The sequence below is a fragment of the Ctenopharyngodon idella genome, chromosome 6 (assembly GCF_019924925.1).
Source record: "Ctenopharyngodon idella isolate HZGC_01 chromosome 6, HZGC01, whole genome shotgun sequence".
In the NCBI taxonomy this organism is placed as follows: domain Eukaryota; kingdom Metazoa; phylum Chordata; class Actinopteri; order Cypriniformes; family Xenocyprididae; genus Ctenopharyngodon; species Ctenopharyngodon idella.
Genome location: NC_067225.1, coordinates 9,426,259 through 9,454,200, shown reverse-complemented (window position 1 = coordinate 9,454,200; position 27,942 = coordinate 9,426,259). Strand labels below are relative to the sequence as shown.

The window sequence follows — 27,942 nt, the reverse complement described above, 5'->3', positions numbered from 1 at the left end:
TTAGTTGTTTGCCCTGATGCTAGCATGTAAACACTAGTATTTTGAGTGAGAAGATTTTATTCAAATCTGCAAACATTCATTTGTCAATGTGGAATTTTTTTCATATTTGTGTGTGTGTTTGACATCTATATTCTGCATGCCTGTTAGGGAGTTTGCCTGGAGAGACCCTGAGCTGCCAGAGGTGATCCGGATGCTGCAGCATCATTTCCCTTCTGTCCAGGCCAATGCTGCAGCGTACATACAGCACCTCTGCTATGGAGATAACCGCATAAAGGCAGAGGTATTGTTACACACACACACACACACACACACTATGCAAATAGACACTTCCCATTTATGTCTTCCATTGTTCTCTAATAGAGCTGACTTATTATAACCCATAAGAATATAAAAAAGCATTATTTAGTTGCTTTATGCACATTTGATTGGACAAAATCTTGGACATAAATCTGTGTGGTGCAGGATGAGGCATCATTATTTATAATAACTGCAAATTTTAAATGTGTACACTACTGTTCAAAAGTTTGTGGTCTTTTTGAAAGAAATTTATCTTTTTAATAAGCACATTAATTCGATCACAGTGACAGTAAAGACATTTATAATGATTTAAAATAAATGCTGTTCTTTGAACTTTCTATTTAAAAAAAAAAAAAAAAACCTGAAATGTATCTCAGTTTCCACAAAATAATAAGCAGCACAACTGTTTTCAAATGTAATAATCAGAAATGTTTCTTGAACACCAAATCAGCATATTAAAATGATTTCTGAAGGATCATGTGACACTGAAGACTGGAGTAATGATGCTGAAAATTCAATACAATAAAATGAATAAATTACATTTTAAAATAGTAATTATTTTACAGGAGTTTTTAATGTTTTTATATTGTAATAATTTCACAGTTACTCTCCAAATTAATGTAGAAACAACTTATAGACAGTATATTTTATATATTTGTTTAATGGCATCTTTTTCTGAATGAAGGCCAATACTACTGATACTAATACTGCTACTGATGTCTCTATGAAATTGATTTTTTTAAACATTAATTATAGACATTCAACATTACAGTATAACTGAAAGCATCAATTTCAACATTTATTAGGCTTTTTAATTTAAGTTAACTTAAAACAATCTTCACATAAACTCATTATAGTAAATGTCATATTTACCTGTGGCCTTCTGTCAAATAGGTAGGAAATATACAGAAATTGAATAAAGTTATCAAACACTTTACAGTCTTCACTGCATAAATTATAAATAAATATAGATGAATTCTTATTAAAGCTAGTTTTCTCTGTTACCTTTGTTCTTTTGATTAACATCAATGACCGACATCACAGCAACTGGTTTATTAGGCTGCTGTCACTTTAAGAGCTGCCGCTGCAGAACATGACGCGAACACAACTCTATAAGTTCATTTAAGACCTTATTTAACTCATTTAAGACAGCTCTTATGAGGATACTTCGACAAATCAGACATTTTGGCATAATTCTGTGTTGTTGTTCAAGCACGAAAGAGAACTTGATACTGGTGCGCGTTTCTGTGCATACGAGTCGTGTGTGTGTCACAGACATTCACAGAAAGCGCATTCTCGTTTTTATTATGGCGCTTGAATGATTTAAAAGCATTCGCGTGAATAAGAGCATGATCATAATGTAACGCTAGCCAAATTATGATGGAAAAAACGGATGCTGTGTTAATTGTGTTAAATATTTTTAATGCGTTAAACTGAAAAAATTAATCGCATGCATTAATGTGCAAATTTTGACAGCTCTAATGAATAGAAAATGGTTATTTTAAATTGTAACAATGTTTCACAATACTTTTTACTGTATTTTTAATCAAATAAATGAAGCCTTGGTGAGCATAAGAGACTTCTTTCACAAACAAAACTGACCCCAAACGTTTAAACAGGTAGTGTATATCGGTGTTTAGGAGGACAATAGCATAAAGATGACTTCAGCACCTCACATATAGAAGTAAAATGGCTCACAGGGACAGCTGTGCATGAACTCAAACCAGTAAATTACTGGTTCCTTGTAGTGAATCATTTGGTTATAACAGTTCATATAATGATTCACATGAATAAATTTCCATTTGGCTGCAAAGCTGCTTGTGAAAACAATGTGATAAATGTAGTGTTTTAACATTTCTTGTTGAATAATATACTGGTCATTACTGGAAAAGCTACAGTTTTTGAAATAGCGGTCAAATTACTAGTATGCTACTGAAAAATGTTTCTACTTTCAGATAGTTAGCAGAAAGAGAAACACACCTTGGACACATAAATGTGCACACATATTAAAACTTGCACACTCTTACTGTACGCTTTCAGGTGTGTCGACTGGGGGGAATCCGGCACCTGGTGGATCTGCTTGACCACAAAACCTTGGAAGTTCAGCGGAATGCCTGCGGAGCTCTGCGGAACCTAGTGTATGGAAAAGCCACCGATGATAATAAAGTGTGTGTGAGGAATGCCGGTGGAATCCCAGCTTTGGTTCGTCTGTTGAGAAAAACTCCAGACACTGAAGTGCGAGAGCTCGTAACCGGTGAGTGGGTGTGTGGGGTCACATGACTGACATAAGAGAGTCTTTCTTTTGCTCTTTCACTCCCTCTGTCTCGTTCTTTCTAACTCGCTTTCTTTTGCTCCTGTGGTGAGATCAGTTTGAGCTGTGAAGCTCAGATCAGAGATTACAGTCAATGGAACTCGTGGCTGTGATTAATGTGGAGGGACATAGTATTTGATTAAAAAGCTGAGCTGACACAAACTTGCACGCACACACATTCTCTCCAAGCTGGATATCCTAAGTATCGCTAGATAGATACTGGGAAATTCTACCCTCTCAAGCAGTTTTCCTGACGCATACAGTGAATTTTCACTGTCATTTCTCAAACAGAGGCAGCAGGTTTATTCAGCAAAGACGGATCTCTCTTCTATATGCAACCACAGAGACTATTTGGTGTTAATGATCTCTATCTGCGGGATTTTTCGTTGCACTCCCACTGTTTCTTTACAGTTTTACTGCACACCTCTGAATGTGTCTCTCATTGTTCTAATGAGCTGTGTTAAATGAGCAAGTGTGTTTTTAATTGCTTATTATACATAAAGGAGTTCATTAAATTAAACAATTACTTAAGAAACAATTAGTAATTTTACTAATACAAGCCTCTATATTACAAGTATTATAAATCACTTGTACATGTGACTAAATTTCACGCTAGGTGATTAAGTAATGTCTGTCGTTATGATTTCTAAAGGATCATGTGACAGTTGAGTAATTGGTATTGAAACGTCAGATTTGCCATCACAGGAATAAGTAACTTGCACCCACTAGTAAAAATATATAAAAAATATCTGAATAATTTTTGGTTTGACTGTATATAACTTTTTAATATGTGTATATATATATATGTGTGTGTGTGTATATATATATATATATGTGTAAACAGTTATTTTAAATTGTAATAATATTCCATTATATTACTGTTTTACGGTATTTTTGATCAGATAAATACAGACATAGTGAGAATGAGAGATTTATTTCAAAAACAAAAAAAAAATCTTAAATATTCTGAACTTTTGACCGATATACATACGTTTGTGTTTTGTGTCTGTCTAGCAAGTAAACTAAAAAAATTACTAGCCATTGGCAATTCTATGTGTCCATAGAGGGTTGAAATAAGTAATTAAGGGCCAGAACAGCTTGTACCAGCTCAAACCCTCTTTTGTCGTTAAAAAAACTACTGTCAGAATTTACTGAAAAGGCATGGACACAGTTATTTTTGTGGCTGACCTTATTGCATATGCATTTGTAGGAGTTTTCCCTTAACCATCGGAGAATATTTCAGTGATCACACACAGAACTTTCCACTCCCATCTGCTCTTTTTTGGGATTGCGCTCTCACGCTAATTCGCCCTGTTTAGTAAATCTGGCCCTTAGTATTTTTTATTTAAGTCATAAATTTTTAATAGATTCCTTCATTTTATATTTAATTGGCTCTACTAGTCTTTCATACTTAATACTATACTATTGCATTTTATGTTATTCTACTACATTTTGGGGTCTTGACAGGTGTGTTGTGGAACCTGTCGTCATGTGATTCTGTAAAGATGACGATCGCTCGGGACGCTCTCGGGCCACTTACCAACACAGTAATTATCCCTCACTCCGGGTGGGGTGCGGCCCCTCAGCGAGAGGACCAGAAACTCAAACTGCACTCATCTTTGGTACTGAGGAACACTACCGGATGCCTCAGGTAAGTCTTATGCAAATGTCCCCTTAGAAACAGCCGGTCATGTGTACCAGCCTAATTATACAGGGCTTCCTGTTAAGATCCATTAATCAATAGTCGTTATGACCTGCTGACTAGCTGATTTGGAAAATATATAGTTTTGCATATTGCACTCTTCATCCTCAGAGATGATCACTGTTTACATTTCTTTGTGACAATGACTGTATTCATCTAAATCAGATGAACATTGTATTGTTGACCACATGATGCTGATGTTTGTGTGTGTGTGTGTCTCAGGAACCTGAGCTCAGCTGGAGAAGAGGCCAGAAGGCAGATGCGTTGCTGTGAAGGGCTGATTGATTCCCTTCTCTATATAATCAAAACCTGTGTAAACACTTCCGATTATGACAGCAAGGTTAGAGATATTCTTGTGATTGCGTACAGAATACATCTAAAACCATCCAGTTCTGATGTACAACATTATATTGCATTGTTGCTAATATTTGGAACATGTTTGATATATTCTTGCCAGATATTTGACTAATTTTCAGACTGTATATGCGATGACAGCTGGGAACTGGCAGAGGCTCTTGTTGCTTATAAAAAGGTGTAACATGTTTTCTATGCCACTCCTTGAAGGGCCAAACAGTATTGAGTGCCCCTAGTGGTGGACCACAGCATTGTTCGGCTTTGGGTATTTCTTTACAAAATTTTAGTCATAGCATGCCATCTGCTGGAACAGGAAGCCTGGAAAAGCTTCCTGGGAAAAAAAAAAAATGTTTTTAATTGTATTATTACATTTATTTTACATTTTTAATTAATATTAATGATAATAATAATCATTGTAAGAAATATAATTTTTAAATTTATCATTATAAAAATAGCTATCGTTATTTTTTTATTTAATTTACTAATTAAATTTAACCTGTTTCACTTTCTTTTTTACATGGAACACAAAAGGTGATTTTTGAAGAGTATCCAGGACACTTTTTAATATAATGAAGATTGGGGCTGTCAAACTCCAAAATGACAAAATAGTACCATAAAACTATATGACTTTCCTGTGTTTTCAGATTGTGGAAAACTGTGTGTGCACTTTGAGGAACCTGTCATACCGTCTTGAGTTGGAGATGCCTCCGTCTCGGCTGATGGGAGCCCAGGACCTGGACACGCTCCTGGGCCCGGACACCTCCAGTAAGCAGGCCGACTATAGCTGCTGGGGTCTGAGAAAGAAGAAGAAGAAGAGGTCATGGCAGGATCAGCAGGTGATCTGTAACTACATAAACCAAGCTTCCATGTTCTTAAAATCTTAAAACTGCTTCTGTGCTCTTGATAATTATCAAATGATAAGGGATTGTTGGGTATGGAAATTCACTTTGCAAATAGCTTTGCACAACATTTTATATGAGTCACCAAAAGCTGTACTTTTTCAGCACAAAGTCATGTAAAACTTGAGAACATAGTGCATTTTAAAATTGAGATTTCCAATAATGGAAGTATTAAAATATTAAAAGGTCATGGAAAGGCCAAGGACGTTTCTATGAGTAATTTTGATTTGCTCAGCTATAAGATGTTTATATTTAGATAAAATATTAATCGAGTGCAATATGTATAAAATTAATTTTATAGAATAATTTTATTAAAAATTATTTATAATTTTAAATGTTATTATTTAAATTAAATTTAAATCTGGTGATAATGAACAACTAGAAACAGGAAGTTAATTGGTCAAAAAGTGAGTGAACCCATTCAAATAATTAGGAATTGTTATTATATGATTAAGATTAGCATTGTAATTAATGATTACAATAAAATAAATAAGTAATAAATTAAAATACTGTAAATGGATATTATCATCTAATTTTATGTTTATGGGGGAGACCGGGGAGTGTTGTAACACGGGGTCAGTTGTAACACAAGTCATAAACGAGATGTGGTGATGCCATCAATATCATACACTTGCATCACCTTTTTGAGCTCACAGGAGAAGTGGAGTGTGACTGTAAGCAACATTGTGCATTTTATGACCAAAAAACTGATTTTCAGGAAGGAAAGTAAAATATTTTTATCAAGATTATTTTTTTTGCCTAGCAATCATTGTATTATAGATACAGTTATTTTACTTGCAAAAATCTAAAGTAGCTGTTTCTCTAGTTTAATTTGATGCTTTGCATTCATGCTAACTTCAAACCCACGTGTTATAACAGTTAGCTATTTTATGGCTGTTTTGGGGGGATAGTTGTAACAGTTAATTGAAAATGTTACAACCAGGCCCTTATGATGATTCCAGTTTCCAATCACATCCTGTTAAGACAGAGTTTTTTGTTGCATTGAGAGATTTATGTGGTAAATACGCTTCCATCATAGTTTATGCGCATGTCTTCTTGTCGGATAAAAATCTGTTTTTTTTGTGCACATTTTTTCCATCCTATGGAAGCTTGTTTCCGCCACTGAATAAAAAATAAAAAAGGTAGTTGCGACTTTTTATCTCACAATTCTGACTTTTCAGAATTGCGACATGCAATTGCGAGTTATAAAGTCAGAGTGATGGAAACAAGCTTCCAAAATTCACATAAATTGATGATATTCCAAAATTCACATAAAAATAGGTGGATGGCTACATAGCTAGTGACTGAACTGTTATGTGACAGGAATACAGTACACTCACACAAACACACTGCAGTTGTTTTTGTGCTAAATTTAAAGTCCTTAAAAAAATACAATACAATGTTTTTTGTTACTTTAAATTGTCCACTTCATTTAAAACTGATTATTCTTTGTTCTTCAATAACCTTCTTGTATATCTTTAGATGTGTGGATCTTATTTCAGCAAATTGCCTCTCATTGTTACATTTATCCCCAGCTAGTGTTACAATTCACCCCAGTAGTGGGATAGGTTGTAACAACGGAATTATTTGTGTTTGACATTAACTCACATAATCTGTAAATGTGTTGTACATGTCCAAGTGAGTTATATTTGTAGCAGACAAATGTGGCTACCATGTATCAGATTTTGAGAGATATAGCACAGAGTTACAAATGCTCAAAAAAAAGGTGTTACTTTCATCCCTGGTCTCTCAAATATATGTATGTATATGTTTTTTTTAATGTTTTATTTATATAAGTTCAAAGCTGAAACTAACCTATCATTATTTGTGATTGTGATATCCTATGATGCAGTGGGATGGTGTGGGGCCTATTCCAGGATTTTCTGGAAGTCCAAAGGGGGCAGAGATGCTGTGGCATCCATCTGTGGTGAAGCCGTACCTCACTCTGCTGGCAGAGAGCTCCAACCCAGCCACGCTGGAAGGGGCGGCTGGGTCTCTGCAGAATCTTTCCGCTGGAACCTGGAGGGTAGGCTGCTTGTGGTCACTATACCATAAACTGAATTATACAGCCACAGTGCTCAGAATAGAGCTGAATTATACGAATGCCTATAATTGGCTGGTGGATGAAGGATGTGTCCTACACACACACACACACACACACACACACACACACACACACACACACACACACAAACTATCTGACTAGCTTTAAGGTTTAAATACAGCAACAGTTTTATTTTATTTTATTTTATTTTATTCGTTTTCTGTCCCTTTTATCATCCTTTTGCATTTTTCAGTCAAGACTAAGAAAAACGTTTTGATTTCTTTACTGTTTTTAAAATTCAGTAAATGTTAATGCAACTTCTGGCTGCACTGAAAGGTGATAACCTTCTCTGAAATGTTAACCTTCTTCTTTTTCTCTCTCTCACCATTCAGTTTGCGGCCTACATCCGTGCTGCCGTACGTAAAGAGAAGGGTTTGCCCATTCTGGTGGAGCTACTGAGAATGGATAATGACAGGGTGGTCTGCTCTGTGGCCACTGCTCTACGTAACATGGCTCTGGACGCCAGGAACAAGGAGCTCATTGGTCAGTCACTCAAACTTATTGCTATGAACTCAGTGCGATGCCTTACATTCTGTTTTTATTATACGTCAGTTTTATGTGGCCATTAAAAACTGCATTTCATCTTCTAAAATAAATGTTTGCTGAATTTGGTTGCTTTGAAAGGAAAATACGCCATGCGGGACCTAGTGACCCGTCTCCCTGGCAATGGGCCCTCCCTGCTGTCGGATGAGACGGTAGCGGCGGTCTGCTGTGCCCTGCACGAGGTCACCAGCAGGAATATGGAGAACGCCCGTGCACTCGCCCAGACAGGCGGCATCGACAAACTGGTTACAATCAGCCGAGGACGTGGGGAGAGGTACATACCTCTTTTTATGGGCTGGTTGAAGTGGGCAGTTTTATGTGTTCATTGGCGTTGGTGCACCGTTTCATAACAAAAAAAAAAATCTATTGCTTTTGAAGTACATTCAATATAGTTAAAATGAATATATAGAGAGAGCCTCTGTTTTCCTTGGACCTCCTAGTCCAGGCAGGAGTGTTTGAGCTCTTGTTCTCTGTTGCAGGTACTCCATGAAGGTGGTCAAGGCAGCAGCTCAGGTGCTAAACACTCTGTGGCAGTACAGAGATCTGCGCACCTTCTACAAAAAGGTACATGTTCTCAACCACTGCACTCTGGTGAGGGTTGTGACGAGATTTCTCATCGAGGTGAAAGTCTGTCTCGTGATATTGCCATGAGGGTGAAATTAGGATAGAATATGCCACCGCTATGTTTACATTACGTTTCCACTGTTGTTTTGCTTTTTATAGAAATAAAAACCATTTAATTCAGTTGGATAACGGTCGCTTCAATTCCATCCAGCTCATCCAACACGAGCTACAGAGTCGTACGTAGTGCATCAGGAATAATTCACTGACGATAGTGAGTTACAAGAACTGGACTGGACTGACAAGACCGTGGCGGAGGATTCATTGCACAACAGAGCCTAAGCATCTGATTGATGCTTGTCTTATCACATGACAAATGTCTTACCTTGTAGAATGCACGCTCAGCACCGCTGCTCCCCATTCAGAGTACGAAATCGTGAAAGCGAAAGTAAAACGCAAACGCGCATTCAAACTCGATTTCAATTCCCTGCATTTTGAAAGCGGCTCCCTGATGCATGTAAATATCTCCCAGTATGAAAGCTATCTTAGGCTGGGCTGTGTAGTTGTCATCATCCCTCAGCTTTGTATCATGCTTGAAGAAAGATTTGGTCTCTGGTTGCACTTTGAATATTGAGAACTTACTTTGATTATGGTTGCACTTATTGTTTGCACTTAATAAGACTAAGAGAAAACTTATTAATTTTTATTTATACTGTTTTTATTTCGCGTTTCGCTTTTGATTTCGTGATCACACATACTCTGTGAATAGGGAGTGGTGGTGCTGAGTGTGCATTCTACAAGAGAAGACATTTATCAGATGCTTAGGCTTTGTTGTGCAACGAATCCTCTGCCATGGTCTTGTCAGTCATCTCGTCACTTATACAGTTGAATTTAGTGGTTAAAACAACACTGTATACTGTATTGGTACACATGCGGACACATGCATTTACCCTAACACCCCTACAATAAATGCAAACACTGCAAAACATTTTCATAATCAGTATTTTTGTCTTGCTTTTCAGTAAAAATATATCTAAACATCCTTAAAACAACACACATTTATTCGAGAACAAAATCGGCTTTCAGACAATATGTCTGGGCTAATTTTCATTTGAAAGTGAATTAATCCTTTAAGTTTTTAATTTTTGTTACCCCATTGTGAAATTATTTTTTTGCTTTTAAACATAAACTTAACTCAATTTTGTTGAATTTATGCTTAAAACAAGAAAAATATTATTTAAAACTTAACTATTTTGTGCAATTTTGCTTTTCAATTAAGTGTATCTTGTTTTAGATGATTAGATATTTAACTGGAAAACAAGACAAAAATACTGATTAGGAAAATGCAGAATGTGTAGCATTAACAGTGTCCAGAAGCTCTGATCTAATGACTCAAACCACATTTGGAGGCAATGCAAGTCGAAAACGCTTTATATAATTTATTATGTATACACCAATGCCTTATGGAAAATAGCAAACAATTGCTTGTTTATAGTACCTGTAAATCAACAATTGCACTTCAATAAGAGTTATAAATGTAGAAGAGAACAACAACACGATCAACAAAATGACCTGAAATTAAATTAAATAAAAAAATACTCTCTGTCTGCTGACCACTTGTGATTGAATTACCTGAGACGGATAATAATAGTAGGTGTAAACAGGGCCTGTGTGTTCTGTGATTGATCAGGATGGCTGGAACCAGAATCACTTCATCACCCCAGTGTCGACACTGGAACGAGACCGCTACCGTTCCCAACCTACTCTGCCAACCAGCAACGTACAGATGTCACCTGTTATCCAATCAGGTGGGCCATGATAACTGCAGAAAATTGTAATTCTGTAGAAGCTACAGAGAAATAACTCAACTGCTTATAGGCTCATATTGATATTTACCAATTCGATTGTTTTCTTTTTCTTTGTACACTGAAATGGTTTATTGACAATCGATATTTGATTTTTATTTATTTTTTTCTCCACATTTAGGAGGCAGTGCCACCTCTTCCCCTGCCATGTTGGGTATAAGAGGTCATCGTTTAAATCAGCGAAGGACCCAGTCGTCTATGCAACTTCATAATTATTATGGAGACGCCAACAGAAACACAAGTCAATATACAGGTGAGCTTTCCTAAAGTTCCCTGTCCACTTCTTAACAGGCAAAAGGCAAAATCTTTTAAGAAATACCCACATTCTTATTGAGTACACTTCATATTATTTGACAGAAAAAAGGCTTTCATAATGATCCATCAAAATGTAATAGAATTTTCTGCCTCTAAAAATGACTTTTCTACTGGTGTGGCCAAGAGTGGTGCAGTCAGGGAAAAACAATATTAATCAATAATCTTAAGTTTCTTAATGCCAAGATCCCGGTGGATGAAATTAAGTTCTTTCTTTCTGAATATTCTGTTTCATTCAGAAATATGCAGCATAGTTGGTAATGATTTATGGCACCGCACTCTTGCAAAACAACAGAAGAACCTGTCTGTGAATTAGAGGCTAGACTGATGCACTAATAGATATTTCACCCATGCTCTCTTCAACTAATAGAGCAATCAGTTTTACTTCCCTGTCTGGTCGGAAGCCGTAATGGTCATTCATTTAAGAGCACTTGACCTCCGTAGTTACTCTCTATTGATTGGTGGTACTTCAACCTGGAGGGTCTGATTATGTCTCTGATTCAGAATGTGGGTTCAGTGTGAGTGAGGTCTTCATTAGGTCTGTTGAACCGTTTCCACCCATCTAACCCTCAGCCCTGCTCTCCGCCCTAACTGTGGTTCACAGAAATAGAGTGTCACCACAGACTACTTTTATATAAAACATAAATATAACACATTTAAACATCAAATTATTAGATAACATGGATGATCATAACTTTATCTGGTATATATAAGTATTTACTTTATAGAAATCATGTTGAGGTGTTTTAATATTTGTGTTTATGTGTGTTTAGGGTCTGGAAAGCAGTCAGCCTATTTCATCAGTTCCTATCCCTCTCCTTCAGCGGAGGAGTCCCGCAGATCACAGGTGAGTTTAACTCTTGCTCCCCCTCACAGTACAAAAAAGGAAGAAATTGCTGAAGCCAGCTGAACATAGATGTATATGCCCACTGCAAATGATAACCATTGACGTATATTTAATGCGTCTAACCCTAGCAGATGAAGTTTCCATAATCCATTGGCTTTTTTCCTTGACCATTCCTCACTGTGCCCACAAATATCTGCAGAACAAGCATCTGAGTTTAATACCACACTCTATGTGGGTCATTGTATGAAACTGGTACCAGATCAGAATAATTTTTTAACATTTAAGGTAAAATATTCCATTTTTGTAAGATTTCAATATTTATCTCTTATTTTAAGTGCTAATAAATTGCATTGCATTGTCAAACTAAATGAATATAATGTTTGGATATACAAAAGTGTTAAGAAAAGTAACAGTTTTACAGTTAGTTGTTTAATATTTTACAAGCTGTTACTAGCTTTGAGCTTAAAATCATGACAGTTGTTTATTGAGTTTAAAGACCTGTTCACATCAAGACGTATTTTCAGTGCGAAAATTCCGTTTAATAAATTTTGTTATTTTTATTTTTTTAATAGAGATGTGTTCTAATCTCTTTTCCATTGCACTGCGAAAAATTCTGGCAGCCAATAAAATTTGCGCTTTTGGTCACATGCCCAGAGCTGCTCCTGTTACATAAAATTACAGCTTTGACTTTCTTTCTTCCCCGTGACAAGCGGTTGTCAGAAACTGAATGTTTCCGTAACTCTGCGGTCCTCTGATGATGTATTATCCTAACGCTTCAGCTCATGTGCTTTTTGACCTACATGAGCTATGTGCACCAATCTTCCGTATACTTTTATTTCATTTCAATATAGATAGTATCCAACGAAACAATAAATGATAAAATTAACAAATAGAGCCAAATGTCAGGTAAGATTAAGACCGTTACTAGATTTCACTGCTTAAAGTAAGATATTTGGAAGAATGTTTGTAACCAAGCAGATCTCGCCCCCCATTGACTGCTGTAGTATTTTTCCCCCTACTATGGTAATCAATGGGGGCGAAATCTGTTTAGTTACAAACATTCTTCCAAATATCTTCCTTTGTGTTCAGCAGAACAAAGAAATTCATATGGCTTTGGAACAACTTGAGGGGGAGTAAATGATGACAGAATTTTCATTTTTCGGTGAACTATCCCTTTAAGGGATTTTCACACTGCGCTTAACCCCGGGTTATCGACATTCTAAACGCCGCTTTTAAGCCCCGATTAAAGGAACGCTTTGCACTTGTAATTCAGAAGTGGGGTTAGCACTCCCTTTTACCCGGGGTTATAAAACACTGCTCCGGAGTAGGGTTAGCACCGCTTTTGCGGAGTTAACCCCGCATTATGGTGCCAAACTTGTACAGTGTGAAACGATGCAGTGTTAGAATGTTACAGCTTAGACGCTTAGCAACAGACAACCAATCCAAAGTCCTTTTAAGACAAGTCATTTCACTCGGTGGCCATCTTTGAAACACCTCTCGGGCATGCAAGTGCAGCTCCTATCTCTTTGAATGGGGAAACATCAAATTCCCCAAAGCTGTTTGCCAAGCTTTCGATTAAATTTCATATTTGAAATCACCAATGAAATCTGACAACAACTGTCTCATAAATTTTGTTTCTAAACGCTCAAATCATGACAAAAAACCCTGCATTTTTTCAGGCTGGATCAAGCTAATGTGCATGCGCAGTCCTAAGTGTGTGTCTCTATCTGTTTTAAGTCATGACATAAGGAACGCTGTTTCCGGGTCCAAGCCTCAACTCGTTTCACTTGAGAATGCTATCTCGACGGCAGTTTATGAGCGATATTTATTCATAATAAACATTTAACATTTTAAAAAGTTAAACATTTAAAATACTTACAGTCTACACAACAGTCTCCATGCTCACAGCGTCACAGATACTAATATTTTAAAGATTTATAAAAGATGAATCATTGTCTGGCCATCTGGGATTTTGTTATGGAGATAAAGGTTACGATTATAATTTTTTGGTAGCATCACACCACATCGTGTGTGTATATTAGCACCGTTTGTTGTTTTCTTGTGGTATGAGATAGAGCGTTTGGACCCGGAAGCGCTGCCGCATGACGTCAGACTTAACAACCGAATAGGAACCAGAGCTTCAAACTGCAGCTGCAATGACATGATGACTTTACCAATCGGCGATTGGCTCTTATTTAGAAGGCGGGACTTATTCTTCCATATTGCACGTTGTACTTTCTCCCTTTCATAATAATATGAGTGACGCATCTTGTGTTACTCTATAGTCTTTGACCAATCACGTACTCATATTTGCCTGCTTTGGACAATCACAGAAACAGAAAACATGACAATTTGAGTTAAGAAGAGACTGTTTCATTCTTACCTTTTATAGTCCGAAATGTCCATTCAGTATGAACTCGATAGTACAGTCGGCAATACAAGGATGCGCAATGCTAGAGCTATGTAAATTGGTCGCGTGCTGAGTTTATTCAATCAATGACAATGACACCGCAAATATGCAAATAAGAACATTAACCCAAGGTTTAGGAATGTACAATGTGAAACGTCAGATTATGAATACCCAGGATTAATTGTTAACCTCGGGTACATTGAGCAGTGTGAAACATGAAGCAAGATAACCCAGGATTCCGTTTACCCGGGGGTTTAACTATTTCTAGTGTGAACATCCCTTTAGAATTATTTCCTTGTACTTTTTTTTTAATAAAATGCAAATGTTTAACAAATTTAACAGGCAAATAAAGCACCTTGTGAAGAAAGAGTTACTGGATTTTTGTTGATATGTTTAGAAAAAATCCTACAGTAAAAGGTCATTTATTGTCATTATTTATACATATGTAAATGATAGATTTTCTTATGTCTCCTCTTTCAGCATGGCCGGCTCTACTACCCAGAGGACGCAAATCAAAGCACCTATGACACTTTTGGAATGTACCTGTCCTCTCCGATGGGCTACGAGGACGCCTACCTGGACGAGCCGGTTCGTTATCCCGTGGTGAGCGAGAGGCAGGTGCTCAAACCCAATACCAACTACGTGGACTTCTACTCCACCACACGCAGGCCTTCATACAGAACTCAGCCCTACCCGGCCTCACCTGACTCATGGGTGTAGGCGTGTACGTTTGTGCGTAATTGTTCATGTAACGTGTAGCCATAGATAGAATATTACACGGACGTGTCACTCCTTAAGACATATCTGGATCAGTGGATTCCAAGACTGTTGTATGGACAAGCTGTTGCATTTGAAGTGACTGGTTCATTTTCATTCGGCAAATTTAATTTGTGTTTTGTGTGTCCGGTGCAGCGACATTCATTTTCATTTGTGTGTGTGTGTGTGTAGGTGTGAATGGAAAAGTGTGTGTGTGTGTGTGTGTGTGTGTGTGTAGGTGTGAATGGAAAAGTGTGTGTGTGTGTGTGTGTGTGTGTGTGTGTGTGTGTGTGTGTGTGTGAATAGATGACAGATTATATGCTCCATTAAATTAACTTGAATTTGACCTGGGATTGAGTGTGAGCCAAAGATTTACTTTTCAGTATCTGCTGTTTTTAAACAGCAACACGTGTTTAAGGTCTGATTTACTGAGAACTTGAACCATCTTTTTGGGATTTTGTTTTTCATGTTTTTTTTAATGGCATGTATTATAGTCACCTCAGTTTTTGAGTCAAATGAAAAGGTGTAACTAAATTACATATTGGCTGAAAAGTCTAATAAAGAAATAATAGCGGTGTAAAAAAAAAAAAGATATAAAAAAACACTAATAATGTTCTGTGCATTGGAAACAAAAAAGTCATTTTGTCTGATCTCATTGCTGTAGCCTACTTAATGTAAAGATTAATGTATGTTCCATGGAGTCTTGCACAACTACGTCAGTTTATTGTACAACCGTGATCTGTGCTGCGAAGCACAAAAACTGTGCCATGATAAATCGCTATGTAGAACTGTGTGTATATGTGAGAGACCTTATGGAGGCAAAAGTTATTACTATCAGAATATTTAGATGTAATAAAGATGACATTTGTTTTTTTTAATATTTGATGTTGGATTATGTTGTTTATTTCATAAGGAGCTACAACTCAATGTGTTTTTCACACTACAAATTGTGTTAAAGCATCCTAACAGCGAACAGCACCAATATTCCACAAATTTCACCTTTCTTAGCTTATATTTAGAAGAATCAATTTATCACAACAGCATTATGATCTGCTTATCCAGTTTCAATTCAGTATCACCTATGTTTTTATCATTGGAGTACATGTTAGCAGACAGTGGCCCTAAGCTATTCACGTTATAATGAGAAAGGTGTTCCATTAACAGCCACACGGGGACGCTAAAGAGTCGAATATACTGCACAGGAATGCAGTAGTATTTTTATATCACTAGATATGATTGATCAGTGTTTCTCAACCAGGGGTCCTGTGGACCCCTAGTGGTCCGTGATGTAATGCCAGGGGGTCCTTATACAAATATTCATATTCAGATATTTTGTATGTTGACATGTTTCCATAAAAGAAGATAATATTTATAATATAACTGACGATATGACTGAATATTGGACTAACGTAGTAGTAAATTACACTTGATTGCATTTGGTCGTCACAAAGACATTAATGATACCAATGAGCCAATATTATTCTAGGGTCCTTGAGGACGGTTTTAAATATGGTCCATTACTCAAAAAAGGTTGAGATTCACTGTGATAGATATTATAGATGGACTAGTGGTTGGAGGGGATGGAACTCCTAATACTTATCAGTATATTTATTTCCTTGTTTCCCGTTGAGCTATTATTGTTGGCAGAGATTTATTAGCGGTCAGTTCCTGCTTCACTGTAAATAAAATAAAAGTGTCGTTGTTATTCATAACTTCAAAAAATTATACTTTTAGTATAATGTAGGGAAAGTATATCTATAAAAGTATAAATCGAACTTTCAGAAATATGCTTTGGTCAATCTCTTGCACTTTTTATTAATAACTTGATTTGTTATTTACACAATAGTAAGACAATACCTAACAGGACGGAAATAAAGAGCTAATGTTAGCCATTGTTCAGTGAGGATATCTAACTTTACTGGAAGTTAATTTATTTTATTCTTTTTTTAAGTTTTATCTAACAGGAAGAAATGTTTTAAAGTAAGACAAACTAACTACTTACTACTTTACAAATACAGTAAGTGAATATATTAGGATGAACAACAATAACAAAAATAAATAGCCTAAATCAAAAGATAGAAAAACATTAAAATGTTTACCAAAATTAACACATTTTACAGCTTAGTTTTCAAACTTAATAATGTTTTTATGTATTGCTGAACTTCTGCCTTTAAAATTAGAATTAAAATTATATTTATGTATACTAAATTTAGCTATAAGAGGCAAATTGATAATGAATGTGAAAACCATGGCTGTTTACTGCTGTTGTTTTCAGCATCAAACACTTGCTGGAAGATTATGTAGGCTAATTGTTAAAGGGTTAGTTCACCCAAAACTGAAAATTCAGTCATTACTCACCCTCATGTCCTTCCACACACGTAAAACCTTCGTTTATCTTCGGAAAACACAAATGAAGATATTTTTAATAAAATCTGATGGCTCAGTGAGGCCTGCATTGACAGCAAGATGTCCAGAAAGCTACTAAAGATATATTTAAACAGTTCATGTGACTACAGTGGTTCAACCTTAATGTTATGAAGCGACGAGAATACTTTTTGTGTGCCAAAAAAAACAAAATAACGACTTTATTCAACAGTATCTAGTGATGGGCGATTTCAAAACACTGCTTCATGAAGCTCTGAAGCTTTATGAATCTTTTGTTTCGAATCAGTGATTTGGAGCCAAAGTCACGCCCCCCAGTGGTGAACCATTGAAATTTCGAAACACTTATGACGTAACGAAGCCTCGGTTACTGAAATCACGTGACTTTCACGCTCCGAACCACTGATTCGAAACAAAAGATTCGTAAAGCTTTGAAGCTTCATCAAAGTCCCTTTAAGACAAGTCATTTCACTCGGCGGCCATCTTTGAAACGCCTCTTGGGCATGCAAGTGCAGCTCCTATCTCTCTGAATGGGGAAACATCAAATTCTCCAAGGCTTTTTGCCAAGCTTTCGATTAAATTTCATAATTGAAATCACCAATGAAATCTGACAACAACTGTCTTATACATTTTGTTTCTAAACGCTCGAATCATGACAAAAAACGGTATTTTCCAGGCTGGATAAAGCTAATGCGCATGCGCAATCCTAAATGCGTGTCTCTTCTGTCTCATTTCGGAGGCGCGCGTCTGAACCGGAGCTTCTAACGGCCGCTGCAGTGACGCGATGACTTTACCAATCGGCGATTAGCTCTTATTTAAAAGGCGGGACTTATTCCACAACTTTCTCCCATTCATAATAATACGAGTGACGCGTCTTGTGTTATTATATAGTCTTTGGCTTCATGAAGCAGTGTTTTGAAATCGCCCATATTGTTGAATAAAGTCATTATTGTTTTTTTTTTTTTGGCGCACGAAAAGTATTCTCGTTGATTCATAACATTAAGGTTGAACCACTGTAGACAGATTAACTGTTTTAAATATGTCTTTAGTAGCTTTCTGGGCATTTGAAAGTGTTAATTATCTTTCTGGCAATGGAGGCCTCACTGAGTCATCGGATTTTATCAAAAATATCTCAGCAGGCGAAGATGAATGAATGTCTTACGGGTTTGGAACGACATTAGGGTGAGTAATTAATGACAGAATTTTCGTTTTGGGGTGAACTAACCCTTTAATTAAAGAGATATTTAAAAAAAAGAAAAGAAAAGATAGAGGACGTATAGGAAATTATATGTCATGAATAAATATTTAAAAATATTCGCAAGAAAACATTGTTTTGTTGTCTATAATATTTCTTTGCCAGGTTTTCATATTAGAAGTTACAACAGCTCCCGGGAAATGACATACAAACTGCTCAAACCAAAGTTATTACAATTATTTATTAAAAATGTAATACAATTATTTTAGAAAATTAATATTCAGTCAGTTAAATTAATTACAAATAATTAAATAAAATGTGTGAGTTTGATATATTTGAATGTGGCATGATTTGACGTCATACATACGATTTTATATTTATTTAAAGATACTTACATTCGCTTTAAGGAAAGAAAGCTTTCTCACGTTTTCCACTCGAGAGGTGGGAGGCGCGTCACTGATTGAGGGAATCGCGAGAGGGAGGAGTTGATGAGAACGCGCTTCACTCACTTACTCCTTCACTCACTCACTCACTCCAGTTATGAAGTTATACTGAGAGAGAAACGCGTGTGTAAGGCAGAGTCTGAGCAGTATCTCTCTTAAAACAGGTAAGTTTCCTCCAAGCTTTAATTCTAAAACATCTGTATACACGAAACAAAGTAATATCTGACAGCATTTGCAAGTTTGGGTCTCGTGAAGTCGCTTCATAGAGGCTCTGGAAAAACACTGCAGCGTTCGTGTTAATTGATGTCAAACATGCGCGTTTGAGATCATGTTATTTATTTCACAGTTGTTTTTGTTGGATAGATTAAGTTTACCTTTCCAAACTCAACACTAGTGATTGAGTGAACTGTCATGCTGTGATGTTTCTGTTGTCACGTGCAACACTGCTCATAATTTGTACACAAAATAGTTCAGTAATTTGCTATTCTGATTAATATTTGTTTGCTGATCTTTATTTTATAAGTCAACCAAACAAGGAACTGTTTTCTGTTTTGCACACTAAGTATGTAACAGCTGCTTTTTTGCACACTGAATGGAAAAGAGGTAAGCATCAGATGTGGATATTTTGTGCTGCAAATACTTGCCGTCCTGAACTTTGGACCTTTAAATCAACACTTGAAGCCTGAAAAGCCACTAAAAAGTTTCTTTTCATCTTTTAAACATGCTAAATTTGAGGGGAAAAAATGTGATGTACCTGAGACTTTCGAGCCAGGGTCAGTCGTGAGCCAACTGACACTGAACAGGTGTACACACACACACACACACATGTTATACTAGATTTGACAAAGTAATGGAATGTGTTTGTTCTTGCATTTGTAAAGGTCAGCTGAACCAATACTGTGGCCTTTCCTCAGTGCCTGCTTGTCATTAAAACCTTGCATTTCATCTCTCTTTTCCACACTGTACCCTGAAGCCTCTTGATTCAGTTAGTTAATGTTTTCAGTTCAGTAGACATCTGTTATTGCTGCCCTCGGCCAGAAAGTAATCAGATCACTTGCGGTAAGCAGAGTAGGATTTCATTTTTAAAGCTTGCTGCTATTGTCCTGATCACCGAATCTGTTGTTCCACGCTCTATTGAACCCTATCGAATTATATTGAATTTTGCAAAAGCAAGAGTATGGACCACATGCCTTGTGGGTTTTCGTGAAAGAAGATATTGTCCTTATCCCGCAGCTTAATACGTATGGTTCCTTCAGTGTGAGCATTCCTAGCACTGTTTCCATAACAGCTTTATGAAGAGGTCACGATACTTGCAATGAAATGTGCCATCTTCATTTAGGATAATTGTTGGCTATGAAAGCATTGTTTCACAACAGAGTTCAACAGTCGGGTTCCGCAAGTAAAAACTTCATTCCATAGGGAAATTGATTTTTAACAATAATTTATAAACCTTATAACTTACTGTGAGCTTTGAGGCTGATAATTAAAGGTATATGCTTTTGTTGAATCCATCTGTTAGCATTATTTCAACTAAAATAACAGTGAAACTACATTACCCATGATTCTGTACAGAAAATTCCAAAATCAGAGTCGTCTCGAGCAAATCGTGCCAAAGGAACTTGTAGGGACAACATCAGTCGGTCTTCCTACACTCACAAAATACTCAAATATTTGTGTACATGTATGCTTATTGTGCATTTAATTAAAGTTGCTTTTCTATAGATAGAATCAACAAATTTTAAAAAGTTTAGAATAGTTTCATTTGATTTTTAATTCAATTATGTCATTTGCAGTGCTTCATGGGATTGTAGTTCTTTTCCTCACTATCCATTAAGAGAGTCTTGTACGTTTGTCTTATTTTCAAACAAAAGTTTGTTGTGATTCACCTCATAGCTGGTTGTCTCGGTTCATTGCTTATAATGCCCCTTTCACACAGATATCGTTTGATTTTAGTTCATTCACACTGCCAGTGATTTTCTGGAATATGTGCGTGTGCGTTCACACACATCCTGTAAAGATCCCGTACACAAAATATCACATGATATCAGGATGTGATGTGTAATGTCGCCATAGCGTCTTAAGTTTGCTTATGATCTGTGATTTCTCTCTCGAGAAACCATGCTTGTGCATTTTTTGATTCTATCATATAGCACTTCGCTTACCGTTCCACTTAGCTGGTGAACGATCTCAGCTTCAGCGTCATCACTACGACACCCTTTATGGCACACAGGGCATGTTCCGGGACTGATCCTGGCAATGTTACTAGTTCCCCATCCCGGGATCAATCCCGGAATCAATCCTGGGACGTGTTTGCGTTCACACAGAAGGCACTCTGGCAATTTTCTGGGATCAATGCGCTGTGTGAAAGGGGCAAGTTATGACACTTTCACAAAGTGTTTTTTTTTTTTTTTTTTTTTTTAAAGGGGACCTATTATGCCCCTTTTCACAAGATGTAATATAAGTCTCTGGTGTCCCCAGAATGTGTCTGTGAAGTTTCAGCTCAAAATACCCCACAGATCATTTATTATAGCTTGTCAAATTTGCCCCATTTGGGTGTGAGCAAACGTCGTTTTTGTGTGTCCCTTTAAATGCAAATGAGCTGCTGCTCCCGGCCCCCTTTCCAGAAGAGTCGGTTGCTCAACAACAACAAAGCTGGAGAATCTCACGCAGCTAAAATGAGGATTGTCAGTAACGGTGTTCAGCCTTACATTGTTCAAACCGGAGTCGACACTGATGGAGAGACTCAGGAAGAAGTTACAACTTTTAGATTGAAACTGGACATTTCTGAATGGTTAGTGGATAAATGTATGTAGTTGCTGGTAGGGCTGGGTAAACAATATCAATTTCTCGATTTTAATCGATTCTCATTTTTACGAACCGATATCGATTCTTAAATCTTAAGAATCGATTAGTCTAGTCTGTTTTCAGTTGATGAATGAACAGAACATGTAGCGCGCCTCCCATCCAATAAATCACAATAATCTTTGTGCTTTGTTACTTTTGATATGAAGCAAAGTCTCAGATTTCAAATGACGTCCATCTTATTATGAGATTCAAAAAATAAATACCGTTTTGGCGCTGTTTAATGCGACCTGACAGATCGCTTTAGCGCCTCAGTTAAAGAGAAGCGGCAGCACGGAGCGCATGTGAACATCCTCTCCTCCGCTTTAATACCAGTTACAGCGTGAAGAAAACATGACGAAACATCTGAAGGTATGTTAAAATATACAGTACAACTTACCGAAATCCCTATCATGTCTTGTGTAATAGCTCAATCAGTGTTTCAACCTCGGAAAGACGTCAATAAAACAGCTTGTAAACAATGTCACGTAACGTCACATTTATCTCAGAAAAAAACATATTCAGTGACCATAAACTCATTAGTCAGCTAGAAAAGTGAACTCTAGAGAGCAGCATTCTGATAAATATAGATATGCACCATTACATATTCATTATAATGTTCTTTAATATTTAATGCATGTTTGAATAAATCAGTTATGACAAGCCGCGATTTAAATTTAAAAAACCAAAAAAAAAAAAAACGAATTGGAGTAGAAATATGATTATGTAATTCTAAACTTTATTTATTATAAAAAAACATAATTGAGTGTAATTTCAGTGTTTGTATGTAAATAAGTTAATTTTAACCTTATTTAGTTTACAGCGTTAGTTGAGATTTTTTTTTTTTTCCTCTAGAAAATTTGCCATGTACTGTAACTGACATACTACATCCAAAATAATCGATATCGAATCGAAATCGAAATCATAATCGAATCGAATCGCAAGCATGTGAATAGAAATCAAATCGAATCGTGAAAATTGTGTCAATACCCAGCCCTAGTTGCTGTGGAGTTGATTCAACTCATCGACTAGCATGTGCCGTCATGTTAATTTTTTGTGCAAATCCAGCGTTGAATTGACCCTCGTTTGTGAAGCAGTCCGACGTAAAATGACGGCATGGTAACAACACTCTACTACAACAACTCTTCCTCTTCTCTAAAGCAGCCCAACATGGCCTCGCCCCCTTTATGTGTTCTCGGGGCGGGGTTTATGTAAATTTTAGGGGTTTGTGATGTCACCAACCTGGGAAGAAGCTCGTTGTAGTCCCTACCAGCCGTTTGTTGTAGTCCTTAAACAGAGAATTCTTTAAAAGAAAATATCTCCCTTGGCACTGAACTTTGAGTGTCGTAACTTTGCAGAGGTTGTTCATGTTCTAACAGCAGCATTACAAACTAACTAAAGTTAAAAAAGTGAAATCATAATCAAGGACCCCTATGGGATAAATAAATGGAAAACATACATTGAAAAAGTGGGTGGGTACTATTATGCTGAAAGATACTAAAAAATATTGCAGTCAAAAATAGCTTGATTTGCTCATTATGTACTTTGTATGAACTTTATGATTCTTGTTATGGTAAAATTGTGCCATTTTTAATAAGAACTTAAGATCATTGCTTAACTGTGTTGGACATGCATTACTGGATGTCTTCTAGGGGTTTCACGACTACTGATTTCTCCTAGTTACTTGAGTACTCATAGTTTGTCACTGTTTAAAAAAAATAATAGTCAACTAGTGTTTTATTCATCGTCAGCCCAATGCTTGCACATCTCTTGTAGGCCTATTGTAAAAAATAATTAAAATAATGGGTTTCCTTTGGTATATAACAACATTATAATCTTAATTATAATAACCATCAGCGTATTTGATGTCGAACAATATGTGCATAAATGTATTATAATAAAGTTCATTTTAACAATAAGCCTAGAGGTATCATCGAAAATTAGCCTTCTCATAACATTTCACAGGTCTTTAACCGTAAAAACAATAACAGATCTGTGTTTGCATCACTTGCATCATCTTCACTCAACTGGTTCAAAGTGGTTTATAATAGAATAAGACAACATTTTATTCAATGTCATCATCCTTCTGCCTCATATTCTGTATTCTTCTATAGTTCCTCAGAAGCCGTAATAAAATGAAAAGTGATGGTTGTTTTCGTACAGAGAATTCTGGCAGCTGAAGAGAGAGTGTCACCGATATAGTTCTGACTGGAAAAATCATAAAATCCTTAGAACTGCTAATTTAATCAGCAATCCCTCTCTGAGTTCCAGAAGCGATCCAGTGAGTGATACACACTCTCTGTTTTAGTACTTGTTTGGACGTTGTGAACACTAGCTTTCCATCTCCCTGTCAACACCTTTAGAGCATTTCCCATGTTTACTCATTAATGGAAGTACAGGCTTGCACAGTCCTGCTGTTCTTTAAGTCGCTCTAGTGTTTTTATGGCAGACTAATGGTTTAATTGACTGTGTTTAACTCAGCGGGAGAGAATGAGCTAATGTTTGACCTGAAAAGAGCTGGCATGAAAGAGTGAGCTGGTTAATGTCCACAGGGTGTCTATAGGTTAGTGAAATGAAGTGTGGATTGTTACACTGCCATCCAAACAGATTCAGATAGACACTTTTGAACATTCGTCTCATTTTCATCAACACAACACACATGTTGATGGCAATATTTAGCTTTGGTTAGTGGCTGTATTGAAGTGGGATCTGAAATAGGAACATTTTGCCTTGCAATGTTTAATCTACTTCAGATGTCTGAAGTACTAGCAAATCAGTTAGGTCATCAGATCTACAGTATAAGTTTAGGTTAGTCATTGCATGTCATCATGGTGACATCATTGTTCTCGCACCATGATGTCATGTTTACTGTAAATAAAAACCCATTGGAAGAGTGGAGAAAACAGATGTCGTGGTGGTTCTGGGGATAGTTTGTCTCTCATCTCTACGTACTTGTACGTTTTCAGGTTCCAGGTCAGTCTCGTGAAATCTGAAATCTGTATTTTACCCCAAAACTAAAAGAAATATAATCATTGTAAATAATAATAATAATAATAATGATAATATTTCACAAAAAAAGAATGTAATCTATTATTAGGACCCTGTTGTTTTGTTGTTGTTTTTTTTTTCAGGACAATTAAGCATATATTACCCAGCAATTCTCTACAGTATTGACTCCGGTATTGTCTTTGAAATTATGTTTTAATAAAAGAAATTGATAAATAATTAATTTTCCATTAAACATATTTAAAACAGATTTGAGGCAGTACAACAAATGCTACCATATAGGGAGAGATTTTATATCGATTGCTCAAGCCGATTATTAATCTATTATACTAGGTTAAAAAGGAAAATTAAACATGCACTTTTAAAGACCCATTCTTGAAGAGATATGGGTCTTTAAGGGTTTAATGTTATCTCTTTAAATTGGTGCTCACTGATGATCTAAATCTTAAAATAGGCAGAAATATTCAATATCTGCTGATTTATATCCAATAATGGCTGATTTAACAATATTAAAAATGCAGATATCATCTGAAAACTGATATAATATAGGGTGTTTTGTTTTCACACCTGTTCCAAAACGAGGGTTAAAATTGTTACAATGTTGCGATTTCTTCTCAGTTTGCTTTGCGTTCACAAGGCAACATTTCGAAATCGACCAAAATTAGTTAATATGAGTCAAGTGCGAGTAAACTCTCCTTTCATTGGTCAAAGTGCACCTGTTTATGTTCCAGGATTCGGCTCATCCGTTGGCTGGTTGTGGCTTTCTTTGTAGCTGTCATTATATTATCATTTTTAGCAAGAATCAAGGCTTTGTCTGTATTTTTATGTGTTCTGGACAGTTGTTCTGAAATATGTTCGTCTGACCAAATTTCAATAAGGCATTTCACTTTGTTTTTGCTCCAGGTTAACTCATGATTCATTTTGAGAGTCATTACCAAAACAAACCCTGCTGCTTTTCATGCAACGTATATAATTACCCATCATATATTGTGATACAGCTTGGTTCGTTGGTCGATGGGTCAGATTGCCTTCTCACCCGCTCCAGAGTTCGTTTCCAGAGTTCATTTGCAATCTGGCCAAGACCACCTCATTTAGGCGATCTCGGACCGATTATATTGGTGCGTATCCGAGTGTGATTGCCATGTTCACATATGCCTAAACGAACCGAACTAAGGAAGAAAACGCATCAGGGTCCGAAACAGATGCTCCAAACGAGACAGGTCCCTTTGACTGTATTGTCTTAATGCAAAATATTATTTCTTGTTTTATTGTTTTTGGGGCCTGGACACCACTTCGTGAAATTCACCCTTTTACTGCTTACCATTGAAATGAATTTAAAAAGTGTATGCTAACACTGGTCTGCTGAAGGATCACGGAAACTAGTTCTTGCGTGATTGCTTACAAAACCTGTAAGCTTCCATATAAAAATGTGCTCTTGTTAGTCCTGAAAAGCTTGACGGCTTTTGATGTGAGGGCCGCACATTTGTATAAGACCCCCATGTGTCATATGTCTTATTCAAATGGTAAAGTGGGGAGGAGATATAGGCCAGATTGTCCATAAAAGGAAACAAGGCCATTTTCCCTTAGGTTTCAGCCATAAAAACCCATTTAGAAAAAGCTGTCCTCATTTCCCACTCAGTGAACGAGCGCCGCCAATTCTGAAACGCTTAAGACGAGTCGTTCATTTGAATGAAAAGGTCCCATTCAGCTGTTTTATATTGTCATATACTGTAGCTCTACAGCTTTTTTGTGACTAAATGTATTTCTGTGTTTTCTAAATGCATGGTTTTCTATACTTGTTTTAGCCATGTTTTGCCTTCATCCCTCAGTATCCACCCAAGTTGCCACCTTATTTCTTGTCATCCTCTATTTTCCCTCCAGCCTCTGATATATCTCAGCTTTCATCCAATTAAACTCACATTTATGCTGCAGTCATGGCCCACAGAAACCTGCTATTACTAGAAAGTACAACTTAAAACGTTATTCACGGTGGAGGGCCAGCGGTGGTCAAACCAGAGCTTTCCAGTTGCTTGGTTCCAAGTCTGGTGAAGCTCTAATGCACTTTTCTGGAGTCTGTAATTTGATTTTCAGTCACGCGCAGGGATGATTTGGTCGGGTCTTTTTTAGCTTCTAGAAATCAATGACTTTAAAAGAAGAACGACCATTATAGATATCAGTTGTGACGGTACATAGTTAGCCAATATTTATGATCTATTGGGAGTTTTTGTAATCCTTTCAGTAGTGAAAAATCCCATAGACTTGCATTGAAAGAAGATCTGAACATTTCACTCATATTTTTGTCTTAGTAAGGCACAAGGCCTGTTTTCCTTGTATCCAGCGCTATCCAGATGAAGTTAGTTATGTGACATCATCTCTGTGACATCAGTGTATCTGCAAATCTGTACAGTATGAGGCCCAGGCATTGTGTGACCCTGCTTCATGTTCCTGGGGTGCACATGTGCCTATGTATAGGAGGAGAGGAAATGATGGCTGATGAGAAAATGAGATAGTCTTTGGATGGGCACAATGTCTGTGATGTGTTTTTCATGATGTCATTTAGGCTTGTGTTTCAAAACCCACGTCTCTGAACGACAGGATGTGGCTCCTTTTAAATTCAGGCAATTAGTATTGAATCCACTGAACCAGTTTTGTGCTGCTTTTTAGGCTTGGTGACAGTTAATTTTAACATTTAACCAAACACAATTAATTCCAGAGTTTGTCTCCAAAATAATAACACGTTGTAGTACTATAAGTGCACAACTGTGATACATTACATTATTTATAAGACATAATTTGCTTCTTTAATAATTTCATAATTTTCCCTTATATTGCAATTTTTCATTTCCACTCATTTGTTTTTTTCTATTTGATTGATTCTGGTTGGTTGTGGCTAGCAGTCCTGTGGCTGAGGGAAAGAATCAGCAAAATTGGTTGCTGATGGTGACAGTTTTTAAGCCCAAACCAACAGTCAGAACCATTTCTTAATACCCCCAAGTCATTTCCCCACAAAAAAATATATTGCACACCGCTACTCTATTTTCTTTTTTTTTCTCTTCTGATTTTCTGCATAAACAATCCTTTTTCTTTTTTTGGAACATCACAGAAAACAAAGTA

The 27,942-nt window shown here is 36.6% G+C and overlaps 2 protein-coding genes across 9 annotated transcripts in view; both read left to right on the top strand.

Annotated features, from left to right (window-relative positions):
- The window catches only part of pkp4 (plakophilin 4), a 45,607-nt gene extending 29,768 nt beyond the window's left edge, over positions 1–15,839 (top strand). For all 5 annotated transcript variants that reach the window (XM_051897904.1, XM_051897905.1, XM_051897906.1 and 2 more), the window contains 13 exons: positions 148–280; positions 2,338–2,551; positions 4,076–4,259; positions 4,533–4,650; positions 5,309–5,500; positions 7,416–7,589; positions 8,000–8,150; positions 8,292–8,484; positions 8,690–8,774; positions 10,462–10,579; positions 10,758–10,889; positions 11,722–11,795; positions 14,686–15,839. In XM_051897904.1, coding sequence (XP_051753864.1) covers positions 148–280; positions 2,338–2,551; positions 4,076–4,259; positions 4,533–4,650; positions 5,309–5,500; positions 7,416–7,589; positions 8,000–8,150; positions 8,292–8,484; positions 8,690–8,774; positions 10,462–10,579; positions 10,758–10,889; positions 11,722–11,795; positions 14,686–14,925 — 2,008 coding nt within the window. In that variant the 3' untranslated portion in view covers positions 14,926–15,839. The remainder of the gene's footprint in view (positions 1–147; positions 281–2,337; positions 2,552–4,075; positions 4,260–4,532; positions 4,651–5,308; positions 5,501–7,415; positions 7,590–7,999; positions 8,151–8,291; positions 8,485–8,689; positions 8,775–10,461; positions 10,580–10,757; positions 10,890–11,721; positions 11,796–14,685) is intronic.
- Positions 15,840–19,005: 3,166 nt separating this feature from the next.
- tanc1a (tetratricopeptide repeat, ankyrin repeat and coiled-coil containing 1a) overlaps positions 19,006–27,942 on the top strand; it is an 89,226-nt gene continuing 80,289 nt past the window's right edge. For all 4 annotated transcript variants that reach the window (XM_051897593.1, XM_051897590.1, XM_051897592.1 and 1 more), the window contains exon 1: positions 19,006–19,145. The gene's annotated coding sequence lies outside the window, so the exon portion shown is untranslated. The remainder of the gene's footprint in view (positions 19,146–27,942) is intronic.